Source organism: Sturnira hondurensis, unplaced genomic scaffold (genome assembly GCF_014824575.4).
Source record: "Sturnira hondurensis isolate 20B ecotype Veracruz unplaced genomic scaffold, ASM1482457v3 Scaffold0022215, whole genome shotgun sequence".
Taxonomy (NCBI): domain Eukaryota; kingdom Metazoa; phylum Chordata; class Mammalia; order Chiroptera; family Phyllostomidae; genus Sturnira; species Sturnira hondurensis.
Window position 1 is genome coordinate 9,730,501 of NW_028094846.1, and position 16,428 is coordinate 9,746,928.

Sequence of the window (16,428 nt, forward strand, 5' to 3'; positions counted from 1 at the left end):
TCAGTGTCATCACCCACCCAGAAGGTATAAACACTACCCCTTACTGACCTGTTGTGAGGAGTAGATGGAAGTATGCGGGTGGAAGCGCCTACCTGAGGGCCTGGCCCTGTTTTCAACTTGCAGTGACTGTTGGTTGCTCTTATCACCAATTAGGCTTTTATATTGTTATTATTACCACCATCAGCAGCAGTAGGCACTAAAAATCTACTTAAGGAAGGTTTTTATTGGGGGTTCATCGGCAGAGAGCAAAGCGGAGGCTCTGAGAGGGACGCGCAATGTCTTGGCAGAGGGAGATGTTTGGAAGACCTTGGGAAGGGGACTCAGCTCATGCCAGCAGGCAGGTGCATCTAGGAAACTCTTGGATGGTGACAAGGGCTTCTATCAGCTGAGCTGCTGACCACAAGAGCCAGGAATAAGGGACAAGCAGACCTCCCAGGGCTCTTCTGCCACTGGGTAGAAGTGACAATGACCTCCCCTGTATCAGTGCTGGGCACAGGAGTGTCCCCACCACAGTAATGCTGCCCCTCACTCAGTGACAGGCTAGTGACAGGCAATAACCAAGAAGAGGGCAGGACCTGGGCAGGGTCCTACCAGGGGGAGCAGAGAGCCTTTAAATAATTTCATTCTAAATTATAGGAGTAATTACCACAAGGCTCTAGGTTTCACTGCACATAAAATTTCATCTTTTAATAATATTACTGAAAAAATATAATCACTTTGCACAAAATCTGGAGAAGAGAAAAAAGAAAAAAATCCACAAAACATCTCCTTATAGTAGTATATTACTTTTTACACCTGCATACTTTGAATGGCATTTTGGTATCGTTCCTTTCTGCTTCCCCTCCCCCAATGCTTTTGAACAGCTTTTTCTGTTTTATAAAATAATGTGCTTATTGAGGAAACTGAAAAAAAGCAAAAAGAAGGAAGTAAAAATATCCACTGTACAGATAACCATTTTTCTGTTTTAGCATATTTTTCCATTTGTTTCTTTTTGAAATTATCTTAAAATTTATACTGCTTCGTATTCTCTTCCCCCTCCCTTATAAATCTCTAACACTTTTCTACATGATGAAATAATCTCTGTTGTATTTTCTAATGACAACATAACATCCCATTACGTTTACTTAATAATCCCCTGTTGTTGGGTATGTAGGTTATTCCACTTTAAAAATGTTATGAGCATCCTTGAAACTACATCCTTATATTCTTGACTATTTTCTGTAGATACATTTCTTTATGGATTGGGTGGAATTTTTAGGTGATAAACATATGCCCAAAATGCCTTCAGAAGACAGTGTTGTTCATTCCCACCAGAAAACTGTTTCCTACTTTCCAAAGACTCTCGCCCACAACGTGTATTATTATTGCTAACCTTTTTCCGTACTTATAATCGTACAATATTGCATCCTGTTTTTACTAGAAATTAGTCTTCATTCCCATGTTGCTAAATTTCATAATTAGTTTTAATAACTGTATAACATATTAGCAAGCAAATTTAATATATTTCACAAACCTCTTTTATTCAGTTGAGTACATAGGGTATTTTTCTCCAAAATGTAATGATGCAAACACATCTTTAGGTATGAAACGATTGTTTTTGAATTTTATTATTTTGTGTACTAGTCACTCAAAAGTGGAATTACACGAGCTAATGGTATGCAAAATTTATGGATTTGGTACAGAGTGCCAACCTGCACCCCAAACGGATTTAAGAGTTTATATGCATACCAGCAATATTTGCGAGTTCCAGTTTCAAAGCAACTTTAGCAGTACCTAATTCTATGACTCCCCCCCCAGATGGTCATTTGACAGACAAAGAGAGGTAAGGAGCGCGTCGTTTTGTTGCGCTTCTCTTTAATTGCTAACACAGGTTGGCATTTCCTCGTGTTTGTTGACTAGTTATGCTTTCGAAGAAAATATTTGGGTAAACGCCAAACATGTCGCGGGGTTCTTTGCCTTTTTCTTGGGGGCTGGAGTCATCTGGCTGGTAAACAGGGAAGAAACTGTGCCAAGCCAGTGCCGGCAGACAACGGAAGTCACTGTGACATCTTTGGAGACAAATTCTAAGCGCAGCCGGGCACGCTGTCTTCCCGCACCCCCATGCTTGTCCCTCTCCAATCCTGGTGTCCCCTCTTTGGGGACCACACAGCGGCGAGGGGGGGTGGGGAGCAGGGGACGTGATGGAAGGCTGGAGAGGGTGCACAGTCCTCCCTTCCCACTTTAGCTGGACCCCGCTAGGCTGGGAGGACACGTCTGTCTGCACCTCCAGAACGAAACTCAGGAGCGGGTGTCGAGAGAGCTGGTCTCGAGAGCTGCTAGGTCCCGCGGCGGTGGAGCTGGGTTCCCAGAGCGCGCGGTCCGCGCGGGCTGGGGGTATCTGATCGAGCGTTGGAGAACCTCCACGGAGACCTGCTCCAGCAGCGGGCTTCCTGTTTTATTTCCTCCAGGAACTTGCGTTGAGAGTGTAAGCGTTTGTGTGTCTTGTAATTACAATAAGCAACACACGCCCGGGTGTCCCTGTGCACGCGGCCGCCCTGCACGCACGAGGTCGAGAATTGTTCAAAGCGCCCGCGGTCGCAGCGGGCGGTCTCCCGGGACCGAGGGCAGGACGCAGCTAAGCCGACGAGGGCAGAGCGGCCTGGCAGGCCCTGCCGCCGCCCGAAGGCGCGGGGCTCCGACGGGGCGGAGAAAGAGGGGTGAGCGGACTGCAGGCCACCGCGTAAGGGGGCGCGCACCGTGGGCCCGCACCCTGCCTCTTCCGCTCGCGGTCCCCAGCCGCCTTCCCCGGCCCGCCGCCGCCCGCCGCGGGACTCGCGCGTTCCGGCCGGAGGGAGGGCCGGCTGTCCCTGGCCCATCCTCAGCCAGACGCGGAGGAGAGAGAGCAAGGGCTGGGGAGCGACAGCCGGAAAGGAATTAACTGGCGGGAGAGGAGGAAGAGGAGGAGGAGGAGGATGGAGTCATCTGATTAAGGAGCGCGCTTGGTCCGGTGCGGAGAAGCCCGAGGCCGGGAGCGCGCGAGGAGACCGCGCCGCGCAGCCCTGGCGGCCCGAGGGCCTGCCCCGCCCTTCCCCGCCTCTGGGTCCCAATGGAGGGGCGGGGAGGACGCGAGCCGCGGCCGAAGCCTGAACCCCCGGAGGACCCGCGGAAACCTGCCAGCCCTCAGCGCCGGACCACCTGCTGCCGCTGTCCGGGCCTCCCGCAGCATTTATACCGGAGAGCTGGCCGCCCGGCCCGGAGCCGGGGTGGGGGTGGGGGACGGCCCTCCAGGCCCCTCCCCGCTCCAGGCGGCCCTGCCCTCTTGCACCGGCGACCCCATTCGGGGCGCTAGGACCCTCACTCCCACCGGGGTGGCGGACGGGCTCGCCGCCGGCGGGCGGATTGGCTGAAGGGCGGGCCTCCCTGCGGAAAGCGACGTCACGGCCGTTCCTGCAGTGTGAATGAATCAAAATGCCTGGGTGACCGCGGCCTCCCCGGCGTCCGGCACGCCAAGGGTGGCGGGGGAGGGGGAGGGAGGCGGGCGGGGGAGGGAGGAGGGGAAAAAAGCCAGGGCTGCAGCAACAGCGTCTCAGCCGGGATGCGCACCAACCCGGGAGAGCGAGATCAAAGGGATTTGAAACAGACTGAGGGCTGGCGGGGGGAGGGGGCCAGCCAGCCTGTGGAATCCTCCTGGAGAGGCGGAGGGTCCGGCTGCCACCGTGACTTCGGCGGCCTGGTTGGGCTTTTTATCATTATTTTCAAATTTCCGAATCCAGCTTGAGCGGGAGAGCGAGAGATCACCGTAGACTGCGACTCGCTGGCTCTCGCTCCGAGACGATGCAGAGCGCAGCCGTCTCCGCGGAGGGGGCCGTCAAGGGGCTCCCGGAGATGCTCGGTGTGCCGATGCAACGTAAGACACCCCCTTTCCCACGGATTTAATGTAATGACAAGACGGCCGGCAGCCCTGGCCGGTTGCGGGGCGGGCGGAACGCTGCGCGAAGCCTGGACCGAAGGGGCCGGGAGGGGTGAGGGGCCGGCGGACCGGGCGCAGAGGCGGTCACAGGGCAGGGGCGAAGGGCCTGGCTCTTGGCTTTTGGGGCCGAAAGTGAAAGCCTCCCAAATCATACTGAGGGCGAGCCGAGGACACCCAACCTCGCATGGCCAGCCCCTGGCTTTTCTAGGACCGTTGGGGAGAGTGCTGTTTGGGGACGCCAGGGAAACAAGCTGCAGGGCAGGCCTGACGGCAGGGGCGTTCTCCCCAAATCATGCCCGCCCCCCGCTCCCCGGGGGCTACGGTCAAAGATTCCAGTACAGCTACAGCAACTTAACCCTAGCTGGCGGAAAGTTGGAGAGCGCGTCCCCCGCCCCCAGGGGCTGGCGGCACTGAAGCCCAGGCCACACGTTCTGTTCCCGTGCGCAGAGCGCGCGCCCCTGGTGCGTCCCCGGCGGCTGCTGCTGCCCGCGCCGCCAGCCGCCTGCGCCGCTGGGGCTGCCTGCTACTAGAGAGGAAGTCCCCTCGCCATATTCCATCTAGCCAAGGAAAAAGCAGGAGGGAGAAGCCCGAGGACGAAGTTGTGAACTCAGGGGACAGCCTTTGTGCACGCGAAGGCAGGCTCTCGGGACGTCTCGGGCTCAGAGGGGGAGAGACCAGGGTGTATGGGTGCTTTCCCGCGCCCGAAATTAGCAAGGCGGCGGGGTAAGCACGGCTCTGGGCTTGTTTATCTCCAGTCTGTGTTTGTATAGGTGTGCGCGCGCCGAGATTTTCCCGGAGGAAATCTATTTCTGTCCCCCGGTCCCGAAACGGGGGTCTGCGGTGGAGAATCTGAGAGGAAGCTGGAACCCGAGTCCTGCCCCGAAGGCTAGCGGGCTCTTCGGGACTCCCGTGGGCTCCGTGGAGAGACGAAGGGTCCTTTCCTTCTGCTTGCCAAGTGGTTGTGCTTCTGCCTGCGACCTCTTTAATAGAGCTGTAGCTGCGTCTTGTAGGTTTATTTTCAGTAAGGACCGGCTCATACAAGGATGCTGCCCACCGATGAACTGGAGCGCACGAGCGCGCCCTCCTGCGCCTCGGTTCTCCACGGCAGGGTTTCAGTCCCCCGCCAAACCTCAAAGGGCAGGCTGGGTGTGTTCCAGGGCTTCCTGGGAAGTTTCTGAGAAGGGGCTAGAAGAGCTTAGCTTCCACCCAAACCTATTTAGGGTTTTTTTTTTTAAACTATATCCTACAGTTATCCTTTGTGCCTGGTTTTGTCAACTGTTGACAAACAGTTCCACGTCTGCGCGGCGCCTTGGGAAGTTTGCTGACTAAGNCACGGCAGGGTTTCTGTTCCCCGCCAAACCTCAAAGGGCAGGCTGGGTGTGTTCCAGGGCTTCCTGGGAAGTTTCTGAGAAGGGGCTAGAAGAGCTTAGCTTCCACCCAAACCTATTTAGGGGTTTTTTTTAAACTATATCCTACAGTTATCCTTTGTGCCTAGTTTTGTCAACTGTTGACAAACAGTTCCACGTCTGCGCGGCGCCTTGGGAAGTTTGCTGACTAAGGTGTATCTGTAAAAAGCCTTGGGGATTCACTGCCTCCCTGACTGTCCCCACCCCACCCCAGGCAGAGAGGGAGGGAGTGGGGTTTCCGCCCCTGCACAAACACAAATCTTGGCAAAGTTGCTGCAGGTCTCTAAGCTGGTTGGTTCCAAGTCCTGAAGCTCTGCCCAAGTCGGGGGTGTGTGTATGCGGGACTGCCCTCCTTGCTGTGCAGCACTCTTGGTGCTTTAATAGCTGTGGTCCGCACACGGACTGTTAGGAGGAGGCGTGGGCCATGGGTGCTCTGAGGCCTTTCTCAGGTGGGACTCGGACACGTGTCTCAGGTGGTCTCACTTTTCGTTGCTCTTATGCAGAGACAACTTTGATTTCACGTCAGCAACTTGGATTCCTAAAATGCCTAGAACTCGCCCTCAAAGCGGCAGTTGGGCAGGCCTCCGAGTCTGGCTCGGAACTGTGGAAAGCTTCATGGGTTGGAGAAGGGGACTCCTCCCCGGGTGGCCCGTGGAGGCAATGACCAACCAGGAGGGGGTGGTCTGTCCTTCCCTTTGTCTTGCCCAAGGTCTGCTTCCTGGGTTGGCCTGGGAGAATTTGGGATGCAGCTTTTCTCCCCTTTTCTTTTAGGATGTGTGTGGATTATATCCGATCCCATCGCAGCAAATCTGGCCACTGCCTATTGAGCTCTTGGTGCTGGGAAGTGAGCGCGCGCGCGCGCGCGCGCACACACACACACACACACACACACACACAAGTTCTCTTTCCTGGGCCAGAGGGCCGGGCCTAAGACTCCATGTGGGAGCGGAGTGAGGGACAGTTCTTGGGCCTCAGGGAGGAAGAGCAACCGCAGGCTTGTTCGAACCCCGGGCGGGGGGGGGTCGGTGGAGGGCGGAGAAAGGCTCTCCGACGGGGGTCCCTTCAACCCACCGGAAGGTTTGGGTCGCCCCGTACACACACACACACACATACACACACACACACACACACACACACACACCCATTCTTGACCTGCTCCTTCACTCCGAGCCACTGCATTTGGAGCACTTGGGGCCGCGGGCTTAGGGATCCCCGCCCTCGGTGTCTCTGGTGCTCCGGGCTCTGGAATATTCTTTTGCTTTTGGGGGACGAGTGAGGTACATGCACGTAGAGAAACGTTGCCGAGCGATGCAATATTCCTCTTTCTCTCGGCGGTTCTCTTCCTCACGCGGTGTCTCCCGCCTCCCACCACCGATGGCTCCTGGTGGATCGCGGTCGTCGCGGTCGCCCTCCTCCGGCTTCTTCCCTCGTGCAGAGGTGGCGGGGCGCTCTGCTCCCACAAGCCCTGGGGCAGCCCGATCAGGCCGGCTGCTCCCAGGACAAGCTCGAGGGTCTTCATCAGTGTGAAGGAGGGGTGGCCTGGGGCCAGAAGCTCGGGAAGAATCGGGCGGGAGGCGGCTGGGAATCACCCCGGGGCAGCAAGGGACAGGGAAGTAGAGCCCTCAAATCCTGTCCCGCCCGCCCGCAGGGCAGCCCCTCCGGCCTCCGGCCCCGGCTTCTCGCTTTGCCCGTCGGGAAACCTCTGTTTGCAGGAGGCGGCACCCTCGGGTCACGTCCAGTAGGAGCCGGACGCCCCTTTGCAAGGCTTTAGTGTTTATTTTCCGGCGGGGCCACGCGGATAGGTTCGTAAATAGACCCGGTCACAAGCTGCGGGTCCTGGCTGCTTGGACTGCGACGTGGCATCGCGGGCTCGTCTAGTTTCGGGCACACCCTGCCTCTGCCCCGCGCCCCCCTCCGCCTCCTCCAGGGCGTCAAGGGCGTCCTGGTCCGAGTCCGCACCGCGCCCCTCCCGGGCGCCGCCGGGTGCGGCGAGCGCCCCCCGCAAACTCCCACCCCGCCAAGTCGGCAGCGCTCCCCCTGCTCCCGCCCCGCGCGTCTCGGCCCCGCCGGCCCCTCTTGCAGCCAGGACGACCGCGAACGTGCGGGACGTGTCCGGAGGTGGGCGTTTTGCCCGCCCCTTGCCCAGGTTGTCTCCCGGGCACCAAGGGAAAGGACGATGGACACCTACGGCCCCGGATTGCCGGCCGCAGAGCGGGTCAACCCGGGCGGGCGGGCGAAGCGCCCTGCCTGGTACGGGCTGGGGTGGTACATTGGAGAGCAGGCCAGGGGCGTCTCATGTCCCTTTCTGATCTCCCCAAACGTCTGCTGCTCGCAGCTCTTAGGAACCCCGACGCTCTGCGAGGAGGGTGTTTGATTTCGGGTCGGCGGCCTCTGCGACAGGGACTTCTTAGGGACGCACCGCTCCCCTTTCCTGCCTCCCCGGAGCGCCGGCCTGCCGCCGTCTCCCAGCACCTCCCCCACCCCGCGCCGTCGCCCTCCCGCAGGGTCATTTCGGAAGGGGTGGGTCCTGGGACTCGTGTCCTGGGCTGGGAGGTCCCTCAAACTCCGGAGCAGCGACGCGCTCTTCTTTCCATTCCTGCCTTTACCGGGACGGGGGTGGGGGTGGGGGGCATAAAATCCACCTTAGATATTCTACCGGACTCCAGTACAGAAATTCAAACGGCTGCCTCCAAACACTGCAAACCACCTTCCCCGCGTCGCAGACACATTTTCAGGCGCGAGCCAACATTTAAAGGTCAGACCGGGCATCCCCGTCGGCAGATTCGGGCCTAGAGGGCTACGGGTTCGGATTCTGTCACCGCCGGGGCACCGTCCCAGCCGCGGGCCAGCGCTGCGCACCACCCGCAGGGAATTTGGAGAAACCGGGGTGACCGCGGCAGTGGGTCGCTTGGGGTGGAGGTGGCCGAGAGCGCCCGAGGGGCTAGGGGCTCCCGCGCTCTCCATTCCTCTGCTTGCATCAGAGAGGGCAGCAGGGAGGGCGGAGGGGAGCCCTCCCGTGAAGCGGTTTAACGCTTTAACCCGGACCCGGAGCGGGCCGGTGGGGTGGGTGAGGGGCGAAGGTCCGCGCCGAGCGGTCCCCATGTGTCCCGGGAAGACAGGAAGTCGGGGTTGAGAGGAGAAAGCACCACCGAACTTGGGGTGTCGCCTTGCTCAGTCCGGGCTCGTGGAAAGCCAGAGCCTGGCGGGGCTGAGCGGGAGTGGGGTCCTCGGGCCTGGGAGCGCGACCTGCGAGTCCTCGCCGCCACTAGGGCGGAGCTGCCCCGCCCCGCAGACAGGTGCGGGCCTGGGTGGCCTGGGGACTGACCCCGAGTTCCTTCCGCAAGCGCTCGCTGCGCACCTGCGCGCGGCGTGGGTCCCGAGCGCCCTCACCACCTGTGCGCCGGGTTTTGGAGGGCTCGCCAGGTGACGCGGGTGCGGACAGGGTGCCCCTGGGAGAGAGCGGGCTTTTCGGGCACCGCGTCCGTCAGCCCGGAGCAGATAAGAGATCTCGGCTGCGAAGGAAGGAAGAGAGGGACTGCGGTGGTGTCCACCGCGCCGCATTTGGCACCTCTGCGCGTCGGCCTTTTCCCTCCATCCACCTGGCCGGTTCCTCTTCCTGTCGTATTCTTTCTGGTGGCCTCGAGTGGGTTGGGAACGTCCAAGCCTGGGACGCCCGTCCTGCCGCTTTGGGGCGGCGGCAGAGACTTTTCTCCGCGGGGAGAAGGGCGCCCAGCGCGAGCGGAGACCCGGCGGAAACCTCTCCCTCTCCTTACCCATTTTGCCCCAAACATTTGGGAAGACAGAAGTAAATCCCAGCGCCAGTGGCACGAGTCTTTCGGTGACTTTTTAACCCTTGGAAAGCGTCTCTCCCGTGTTGGGAGCGGCTCCTCCTGCTCGGAGCCTGGAGGTGGGTACCCACCTTCCGCGGGCAGCGGGTACGGGGCATCCCTGCGCGCTGCCCGCGTTCGAGTCCCAGCTCCCCACCCTGCTACCCGCGCTTAGCGGACCTTGAAGAGCGCAGGCAGGCTCCCTCGAGAGTCGAGGCCTCGACCTGGGCAGCCGATGGTGTAAATGAAGTCAACCTCCCAGTCAACCTGGGAGTTGGTGACGCCGTGCAGAGCGAACGCGGAATGGCTCGGGCCGGAGGTCGCACCCAAGGGCCCCTGAGGGAGAAGCCGCGCCTGGCCTGGGACCCTGGGGCAGAGGTTGGCTTCACCCAGGATGGGACTATTATTACTATTATTACTATAAATATATAGTAAATGTCTTTTAAAAGGATCTTCAGGGTGAAACTAATCAGGAAGAGACGAGTTGCGGGCAAAGCCAGGGCAGGACAAACCCGGGAGCGGCGGGAAACCAGAGGAAAGAGGCCCGAAGCGCGATGTACCTGCCTCTAGACACGCCAAAACCAAAGCGGGGTTAAGGCAAGAATGTGCGCTGCGTGCTCTGGGATTAGAGCAACGTGAGTCCTCAAAACGTCTCGGAGACCGCCCACCTGGCTGCAAATTCCTGCGTGAATTTTTTAAAAGCCGAGCCCTCCTGGAGGTGAGGTGGGGGCGGGGGAAGAAGGAAACCGGCCCTTTCTTTCCATTGAGTCGACAAAGCACGACCCACAGGGGCATCTTGTGCATTGAGCGGTGACCTGATGACCCCGCTGACCAGGTGTAGACAGCCTCAAGTCCCAAATGTTTCCATTGTCCTAACTCCCCACTGGCCTCGGACTTTAGTGCCCTTTCACTCCGAGCTACAGTCAATTAGTGATTACTTAGCCCCGGCGAGCAGGCAGAAGCCCGGGAGACGGCCCTGCGGGGAGGCACGAGTCGCACCTGCGGGCGGCCAGGGGTGGACATGGGTGAACGGGGACTAACCTTTCTCTCTGCCACATTGTTGCGAAAGCTCCTTTGAGCTTCTCGTTTCAGTAAAGGGATGGAGGATACCTGGCGGGTTTCCCTGGCCCAGGAAATTAGTCTCCTCCTCCCAACTGAAGACTTTTGTGGAGGGGGGGAAAGATGGGGGACCTGTGTCATTTCTTCCAATTAGGGAAATGTATCAGGGATAGAGCTGAGAGACTCTGGGATGCACAGAGGCTGGGGACCACTAAAGCTGGTGGGGGGAAGGAAGGAACAGTGTCCCCCGCTTTGTGGGAAACCCCAGGCTGGAGACTGCCCAGAGCGGCTGTTTGCTGTCTTGTATAGACTACCCTGTTGGGAGATGGTGGGACTTTAGGGGAGGTGTTCTGCTTTTTCTCTGGAGTGCGTGTGGACACAGATGTGGGCAAACAGGGTTTACTGCTTTTGGTAAAATTCCATTGTGGCTTGAAGGCCTTCCTTCCCTTCCTTCCCTTTCTTTTTCCTCCCTCCCTCCCCCTCCCTCCTCTGTAAAATCTTTGCAGGGGGACATGGATTTGTGCCTGAAACTACAGCAAACGGGTTTCGCTGGGGGTCGAGCACCCAGCAGGCTGGAGGGTGGTGAGGTTCCTCTCTTGCCCTCTTTCTAGGAGGCCTGGGGAGGTGGGGCAGTTTCTGGGCTCAGGACAGAAAGCACCCTGCATCTGGGGTATTCTCTGTGATAGACAGAAATCCACTTGAAATTTTTATAGGAGCCCTGATCCAAATGGAGCACAAACCAACCGCTTTGAGGCAGTGCTGTTGGGGGTAGGTGGAGGAGCCGGGTTTAATTGGCAAAATTGAAATTGATTCACTCTTGGAAGACGATGCACTTGGGTGAGCTGTATTACTGGCAAGCTGGAAAATCATCTTGGGAGGCAAGTCCTGAGTCCTCTTGTTTTATTTTGGTGGATTTCTCTCTCAGCTCTCCGCACCCCCTTCCCTCTGTCAGGCTGGGTCAAGCCACGGATGTTTTACGGTGGAATCTCACCCCCAAATGTCTTTAAAGTATAATTTGCTTTAATTATAATGTTAGAGGGTGAAGGGATTGGTTCTGGGAATAGCTTCATAGAGACAAAACTTGCAGCCAAATTAATCGAAAGTTTCTGCTTATGAGGGGAGGCTGCCAAACATACGGAATATGGGTACAGAATGAGATATCAGGAAAATACGTTGCGGAGACGGAGTGGTGATTAAATGTGTCGATGGAGTGGAGGCAGAGCTGTGCCTGGAACATCTCCACAGATTGTCGTGGATTTATTTGATGTGCTTTTCTGTTGTATTTGCAATTCCTGGGAATACTCAATATCCTACTGAAGATCACAAATTTTGTGCCAACATATAACCTAGAACTAACCCTATACCTGCCAATCCATATTTACATTGCGTATCTTATTTCCTGCAAGACCCCTATTAGAATGTTATCCAAATGTGTCCTTAAAATGGTAACATTGGATTTGCCCCCCACGATACTTCTGAATGTGATATTTGATGGAAGGGCTTACTATGTTTGAACTGAGCAGGAACAGAACAAAGAAGAGATTCCCAGGGACCCCAAACCAGCATGTGAAACCGCTGGGAACTGGGGTGGGGAGGCAGGAGAAGTTGAGGCAGACAATGTAGGGGGTGGTGACCCCTTCTGATAAGAGATGGGTTTTCTGACTTTTTTTTTCTGGTTGTTAATCATTTGTCAAGGTAAATAGAAATCACTCCAAATTAGATAAGATGTGTGCAGATTGGTGTGTTTTTAAAGTATGTAAGTGAATATAATTACAACAGAGAATACGGTTTACCTTCAATGTAATGCCATTTTTTAAATTAGACTTTTCCCAGTGTTTCTGTGGCCGGCCAGGTCTCTGTCTAGTCCTGGTGTTGCCGCTGCAAAAACATCACAACATTGAATGCATCTTTTCACCTTAAGTGTTAAAGAATTAATATTGGAATTTTGTGCTTCAGCTGGGATATTTATGAGCTTATATTTACTAGGTGATAAAGATCCCTTAACAGGAAATTCGCAAAACATTTTGTTATTTTCAAGATATATTGGTTTAGAATAAAGAAAATATAAAAAGGAAGCTATGCCTTGTTCGGTAAAGATGAATTGTCTTCAGTAGGGGAACGGCAAATACAGAGGCAGGAGGGGGAAAAACCCCAGACACACTGAGTCGTGGTTTGCCAGGTACCTCGGCATCTTCCGCCCCAGGTTTGCCCTGCAGGTGGGCTGGTTGCACAGATGAGTCCGAGGCTCCTACCGGCACAGTTTCCCGGCGATTTTAGAGGGATACCGGGACCCGGACACTGGATTTTACTGTCTGTGGGGCTGGTGGCAACTTTGAGCGGGGAAGTTTTATTCTGAAGTGTGTATCCAGTAGCAGAACCCTCTCTCCATGAACGGAGCTTTAATTTAGTTGTACCTCTGTTCTGATCCTCTGATGAGGCTATTCCAGAACGTGAGGATGAGTTTAGGCAGACACCATGCCATCCTAACGTGGTGCGTTCTGTGGCCTCAGAGTCAGTCACTCCCAGACTAAATCAACAAGCCCCCACTGAGAGTACTTCTCCAGCCTGCCTGCCTTTTAAAAATCACCTTCCTTCTTTAGTACTGGGGAACCTTAGGTAAGGGAGCAGGAATGTTTGCCATTGGCTGTCTTCTCTCTTTCAATTTTTTTTTTAATTTATTGATTTTTAGAGAGAGAGAAAGGAAGTGAGAGAGAAAGGGAAACATCTAGTTGTTGTCCCATTGTTTACCCGTCCATCGGTTGCTTCTTGTATGTTCCCAGGTCAGGGGACCAAACTGCCCACCTTGGTGAATCGGGTGATGCTCTAACCAACTGAGCTACCTGGCCAGGGCCTGTTTTCCCTTATAATTGGGGAAGGAGCAGAGAATTCCAAGAGAAACATTTGCATGATATTTTAATTGCCTGTGTGTTTCCTTAAAGCCCCATTTGGCTTCTCCATTCAATTTGTAGTCAGTAAAAACAAAAACAAAAAACCCCCCAAAACCTAACAACAACAAATAACTGAAATTATGTATTTTTTGAACCATATATCAGTCAAGTGTTATTTAAGACAGAACTCAAAAAACAGCTTACTCCTCAAGTGGAGTCACCAGCAAAAGGATTGGGGGGCAAAAGCCACCAGATGGAGGTGATTTTGGTGAGCACAGTTGGAAGCCTGGGTCTCCCCTCGGCCCCACAATATGCCCCAGAGATAAAGAAGCTTCCAGCCCCTGCTTGGCCCCCAGCTGTGCGCCCTTAGGGAAGCCCTTTGAAATGTAGAGATTGACTTCTCCTGGGTCTCCGAGAAGAGTGAATGAGCTTGCAGATTTTCAAGTACTGGACCAAGTTCTGCGTGCTTCAGTCTTCGAGAGCCGAGTCATGGCTCCCGTTCTGCAGAGGGAGCCGCCCTAAGTGGGCCGGAGTGCCCCCGGGTGTCCCAAGGGGGTGGCCAGGCTGACACGGAGGTATCGTGAGCTTTCTGAACAGGGAGACCGGGAAGCATCTTCCACATCTTCCCCTATCCTGAAAGAAGCAAGGGAAACCTTGTCCTGGGCATGAGGCTGTCAAGGGGAATTGTTTGCAAAACAAACAAAACATTCTATTCGTCCGAAGACAGTTAAAAAAGCAGTGCCTCCTGGCACACCAAAGGAGCCCACCGAGGTCCGCACTTTACCAAACGTTAATCTGATCTCACAGTGTGGTTCCATGAACATTATTCCTGTCAGTGCCAACGCCCCCCACTTGGCTTTACAAATGTTAAAGTATTCATCAGCATTATCATTCCAATGGAAATATCTGAAATTCTATTTCCCCAGGAAGGCACACTTTTTAAAATACATTCTAGAAGTCCTTGTCAACCGTATTGCTTGTAGCTTTAGTCTTTTTAGTGAAAAAAAAAAAATACTTTTGTCCCTTACCTTGCTGATCTTCTGTGACCAAAGAGATAGAAAACACCATTTTTTTCAAAGAATTAAAGTCGATCAAACCAACCAATCCACCATCTCTGAAATGTTTCGTGGTGGCCCCTGGTTCCCTGCGAGCAGTTGCTTGGAGATAAAGAGACAGGAGTGGGGAATAAGAATGCACCGTATTTATTAGAGATCACCAGGGGATATGGACAATTTGGTGTGCCACAGACCACATCAGACCTTTTTATGTCTTCCAGGGCCCAGCACTCTGAAACCTCACTAATGGAGGAACTGGGGAATTTAACGTGGACTCCATTTTCTGATGGGCCACTCTGAAAAATAAGTCCTCCCAGTGCCCACCACAGCCCTTGGGGTGCCGGGAGGGCTGGGCATTCTCTTGTGGGTTTTATAAGCTTCCTTGATGAAGAAGTAGATCCCGGCTACAGGCAAAGGGTTTTTAGCCATTTCTTATCAAATAAACAAAGTCACTTTTTCACTGGGCATTTAGATGTATCCAAGAAAACTTCCAGAAGCTTCGCATGCTAATTTGAACTCAGCCCCTTCTTACCTGAGGGCCTTATAGCAGAAGTGAAGCCAGGGCAGGCAGCTGATGGTTCCAACACCCCTGTTCTCACCATTCACAGGTGGGGAGGGCACCAAGGCCTGGCAAATTTGCCTGAAGCAATCTGCCAGATTTTTTAAAATTTCAAAAACACTTAAGCCCTAGGCCCTGGCTGGTGTAGCTCAGTGGATTGAGCGTGGGCCTGCGAACCAGACAATCGCGGTTCGATTCCCAGTCAGGGCACATGCCTGGGTTGCAGGCCAGTTCCCGGCAGGGGCCAGTTCCCAGCAGGGGATGCACGAGAAGCAACCATACACTGATGTTTCTCTTCCTCTCTCCTTCCCTTCCCCTCTAAAGATAAATAAATAAAATATTAAAAAAAACACTTAAGCCCTTGTAATGTCGCATAATCTGCCATTCATACTCTGGGTTTATGCTGATTAGAACGAGGTGCACATCTTCCAGGTGCTTTAGACGTAAGGGGAGGGAAGAGAATTTGGGGTATTTTGGTGAGGGAGGGTGGGGGAGGGAAAAAATAGTACATTGGAAAACAACGAATCATGAAATCATTTTGGTACCCTTTATACACGTAAATTCATCTTGCTGGTGAGTGGCCACGAGCATGGAGAAGGGAGCTGACCACTGGACTCAGAGGGTGGGATTCCGGGGCCAGGTGTCTTGTACTCATCATCCATGTGATCGCACAGCAATGCCAAGGGGCTGGTGGTGTTGTCTCCATTTTGCAGATAAAGAAACTGAGGCTCAGAGGGGTTCAGCTCTTTGTTCAAGATCACATACTCGGCGGAGATGGGATCTGAACCCAGGCCTGGCAGGCACTGTGATCTGAGATTTACTGTGAGCAATTTGGCAGACCTAAAGGTTCGAAGGTCTGAACTGTACACAGAACTGGAAACTTTCAAATGCCCTGAGTAGTTTTCCAAAGAAGTGTGTGACCACAATGTGTCTGCTTCTCCTAGCTGTCTGGTCCAGCCACTGGCCACTTCCCCCTGCTCCAGGGTTGGACAGCTCCCTTCACAGGGATGGCCAGGGACTTCATGGAGCTTTTGGCTTCAGAGGGATTGGCTTTATTTCCCAGAGTGGTGGTGCCGCAGCCTCTGTGTGAGGATGTGTGCGTGCGTGTGTATCTGTGGTATGTGTGTGTGTGTCTGAGTGCATGTAGATATGTGTGTGTGTGTCTGTGAATGTGGTATGGATGGGTGTCTCGTGTATATGTGTGTCTGTCTCACAGTGGTCTTTGGGACTGTGTGTGTTTCTGTGGTGTGTCTGCGTGTGAGTTGTGGACACAGGAGGCTGGTGGGCGGACCCTGCCCAAGGGGCAGCATCTCTACTGACAGGCTGCTCTTCCTGGGGTGCCCTGCCTTCTGCTGAGTTCCCCGTGGAGAGTGTCACCATGGAGCGCTCGTGTGCAGCCAAGAGAAAGATTTTCTTTTTAAATGAAATGACTCCTCCCGTCAGGGGCTGAGCTGATAGATCACATTCTGTTTCAGGGACTCCCCGGGCCTGCCTCTGTTTCAGTCTGTGGAGTGGAACTCGGTGGTATTAAACACTACAGGGAATGAGTGGGCTTCACCAGGGGCTGGGAAATCCTCTGGTTCTTCAGGAACTTTAGCTACAACTTGATTTCTGGTGGGACACCCATGGCACCTCTGTCCTGTTCAGCCCCTCCAAATTGTGAAAAATAAAAGCCATAATTTATT

The 16,428-nt window shown here is 54.7% G+C and overlaps 1 protein-coding gene across 1 annotated transcript in view; it reads left to right on the forward strand.

The window, feature by feature from the left end:
- Nucleotides 1-3,583: 3,583 nt before the first annotated feature.
- The window catches only part of LHX4 (LIM homeobox 4), a 45,822-nt gene continuing 32,977 nt past the window's right edge, over nt 3,584-16,428 (forward strand). The window contains exon 1 of the mRNA XM_037035159.1: nt 3,584-3,886. Within this exon, the coding sequence (XP_036891054.1) occupies nt 3,814-3,886 (73 nt within the window). The 5' untranslated portion in view covers nt 3,584-3,813. The remainder of the gene's footprint in view (nt 3,887-16,428) is intronic.